The following is a 3,685-nucleotide window of genomic DNA, read 5'->3' on the forward strand; positions in this document are numbered from 1 at the left end:
TCCCACCACGTCCCACCTCGTCCACCACGTCCACCACGTCCCACCTAGTCTACCATGTCTCACCACGTCCACCACACCCACCATGTCCCACCACGTCCATCACGCCCACCATGTCCACCACGTCCACCACATCCCACCACGTCCCACCTCGTCCACCACGTCCCACCACGTCCACCACGTCCCACCTAGTCCACCATGTCCCACCACGTCCACCATGTCTCACCACGTCCACCACACCCACCATGTCCCACCACGTCCATCAAGCCCACCATGTCCACCACGTCCACCACATCCCACCACGTCCCACATCGTCCACCATGTCCCACCACATCCCACCTCGTCCACCACGTCCACCACATCCCACCTAGTCTACCATGTCCCACCACGTCCACCATGTCTCACCACGTCCATCACGCCCACCATGTCCACCACGTCCACCACATCCCACCATGTCCACCACGTCCATCATGTCCCACCACGTCCCACCTAGTCCACCACATCCCATCACGTCCCACCTCGTCCACCACGTCCCACCACGTCCACCACGTCCCACCTAGTCCACCATGTCCCACCACGTCCACCATGTCTCACCACGTCCACCACACCCACCATGTCCCACCACGTCCATCACGCCCACCATGTCCACCACGTCCACCACATCCCACCATGTCCACCACGTCCCACCACGTCCCACCACATCCACCACCTCCCACCTCGTCCACCATGTCCACCACGTCCACCACATCCCACCATGTCCACCACGTCCCACCTCGTCCACCATGTCCACCATGTCTCACCACGTCCACCACATCCCACCTCGTCCACCACGTCCCACCACGTCCACCATGTCCACCTCGTCCCACCACGTCCCACCATGTCCACCACATCCCACCATGTCCATCACGTCCACCATGTCCTACCACGTCCACCACATCCACCACATCCCACCATGTCCACCACGTCCCACCACGTCCACCACGTCCCACCTCGTCCACCACGTCCCACCTCGTCCACCACGTCCACCACATCCACCACGTCCCACCACGTCCACCATGTCCCACCATGTCCACCACGTCCCACCATGTCCACCACATCCTACCATGTCCACCACGTCCACCATGTCTCACCACGTCCACCATGTCCCACCATGTTCACCACATACCACCACGTCCACCATGTCCACCATGTCCCATCACGTCCACCACATCCAGCATGTCCCACCACGTCCACCATGGCCCATCACATCCACCACGACCCACCATGTCCACCACAGCCCATCATGTCCACCACGTCCCGTCACGTCCACCACGTCCCACCACGTCCACCTCGTCCCACCACGTCCCACCATGTCCACCACGTCCCACCACGTCCACCATGTCCACCACGTCCCACCACGTCCACCATGTCCCACCACGTCCACCACGTCCACCACAGCCCATCATGTCCACCACGTCCCGTCACGTCCACCACGTCCACCATGTCCCACCATGTCCACCACATCCACCATGTCTACCACGTCCCACCATGTCCACCACATCCACCACGTCCCATCACGTCCACCACATCCACCACATCCACCACGTCCCATCATGTCCACCATGTCCACCATGTCCCACCACATCCACCACGTCCACCACATCCCACCTCGTCCACCACCTCCCACCACGTCCACCACATCCCACCTCGTCCAGCATGTCCCACCACGTCCACCATGTCTCATCACGTCCACCATGTCCACCATGTCCCATCATGTCCACCATGTCTACCATGTCCCACCACGTCCACCATGTCCCATTACGTCCACCATGGCCCATCACGTCCACCATGGCCCATCACGTCCACCACATCCCATCACGTCCACCACGTCCACCACATCCACCATGTCCCATCACATCCACCATGTCTACCATGTCCCACCACGTCCACCATGTCCCATTACGTCCACCATGGCCCATCACGTCCACCATGGCCCATCACGTCCACCACATCCCATCACGTCCACCACGTCCACCACATCCACCATGTCCCATCACATCCACCACATCCCATCACGTCCACCACGTCCACCACATCCACCATGTCCCATCACATCCACCACGTCCCACCACACCCACCACGTCCACCACGTCCACCACGTCCCATCATGTCCACCATGTCCACCATGTCCCACCACGTCCACCACGTCCACCATGTCCACCACATCCCACGAGATCCACCATGTCCCACCATATCTGTGAGGCTGGACTGATCCTCTGCATACAGTGAGGACCCCACAGCTCAGGGGATGGTTGGGAGAACATCTGACCCCAGAGCCTGAGCCCTGAATCACCGAGGCCACCACCTTCCCCAGACACCCCACTGAAAGGACAATGAATGGGCTGAAGAGATGGGGCCCCACAGGGAGGGTGGGTTCAGGGTTTGCGGTCCTCCCTCTTCCTGGTCTCCTTATCGATGACACAAATGTGAAAATGCATGTGGCCATCTATGCATCTGCCCCCCAGCCTGGAGTATCCCGCACCTGCCCGCGTACCCAGCACACTGGCGGAGCATGGCCACGAGCAGGGCTGGCTGCTGGAACACAGGGGGCTCTTCTCCGCCTCCTCAGAGAGGGGAGGGTGCAGCCAGCCTGCTCTGATCCGGCTGAACCAGGCATCGTAGACCCCCCAAGGAGGGAGATCGGGGTGGGGGGCGGGGTGCTGCTGGCTGAGCTGGCAGCTGGGACGTGACCTGAAGGACGACCAGCCCCTCAGGTGACTGGAAGGCTCAGGAGTAAGAGAACACAGCACCTGCAGCCTCCCTGCCAGCCTTTGGCTCCACTGGACTGCATCCCACCCTCACCCAGCCACCACTGCGGGCTCCATGCACCATTGTGGCTGCAGGAGGACTGGGTGGCTGAGTCCGAGGAAAGTGCAGGTGCCAGTTTGGAAGCTGTAAGTCTGGCCGGCATCTTCCCAGGAGCTGCTGCGTGCACAAGTACAGGATGGCAGGGCAAGCCCAGGAGGGCGTCCGCCCCCACCTGCGGGATCCCTTCGGCCGGACGGCTGCAGACAGACCGAGGCTGGTGTCAGGGAAATGCAGAGATGGTGGGACCTCCGTCGCACCTGCGGGAGGAGCCCCTGTGATGTCCAGGGCTTCTCTTCCCTCTTGTTTCACAAAATAACACAACAGAGGTTGATTGCACAACTTGTCGTTCTGTGGATCAAGCAGCAAATATCGACAGTTTACAGAGGTTCTCCGAGCATGAACACCTAGGTTCACCAGGAGCTCCCTGTGACAGAGTGAAGCTCGTGTTGGGTATGTTTTATGACACTTTAAAGCTGGGTGGTGGCAGGGGCTAGTAAACGCTGACCAACGAAGCACAGGCTAAACCTCGGATGATTGTTCTGTGTCTGTGTAAATATCCCAGCACTGGTCCAATGACAAAGCCACTGTCAGCTTACCGACTTGGTAGATTTCTGAGCCTCATTCTTCAGCTGCATGATGGGAATAAAAGCAGCAGTGACCGCCCCCTCCACCACGGCAGCCAGAGCAGGGCCCCCTTGGCCAGACCCCTGCCGTCCTCTGAGGCTCCACTTTCGGGAACTTGCTTGTTCTGTGATGTGGCAACAGCCTCCGAGCACGCAGCCTGGACGCCCAGTAAATATTTACAGAGTGGCTGAGAGGCTCTCGCCTGGGTGCAGCTGGA

General features: G+C 60.3%; 1 protein-coding gene across 1 annotated transcript; it reads left to right on the plus strand.

Moving 5' to 3' along the window:
* The first annotated feature begins 563 nt into the window (after positions 1-563).
* LOC133047200 (uncharacterized) lies at positions 564-2,237 on the plus strand. The gene has a single exon (XM_061130247.1). It carries the CDS (start codon positions 564-566, stop codon positions 2,235-2,237), a length of 1,674 nt encoding a protein of 557 aa, XP_060986230.1.
* The last annotated feature ends 1,448 nt before the right edge of the window (positions 2,238-3,685 follow it).

This window comes from Dama dama, chromosome 26, assembly GCF_033118175.1.
Source record: "Dama dama isolate Ldn47 chromosome 26, ASM3311817v1, whole genome shotgun sequence".
NCBI classification, from domain to species: Eukaryota; Metazoa; Chordata; class Mammalia; order Artiodactyla; family Cervidae; genus Dama; species Dama dama.

Bases quoted from the DNA above. Each gene is read 5' to 3' on its own strand.
- LOC133047200 (XM_061130247.1), top strand. From the start codon at position 564: ATGTCCCACCACGTCCACCATGTCTCACCACGTCCACCACACCCACCA.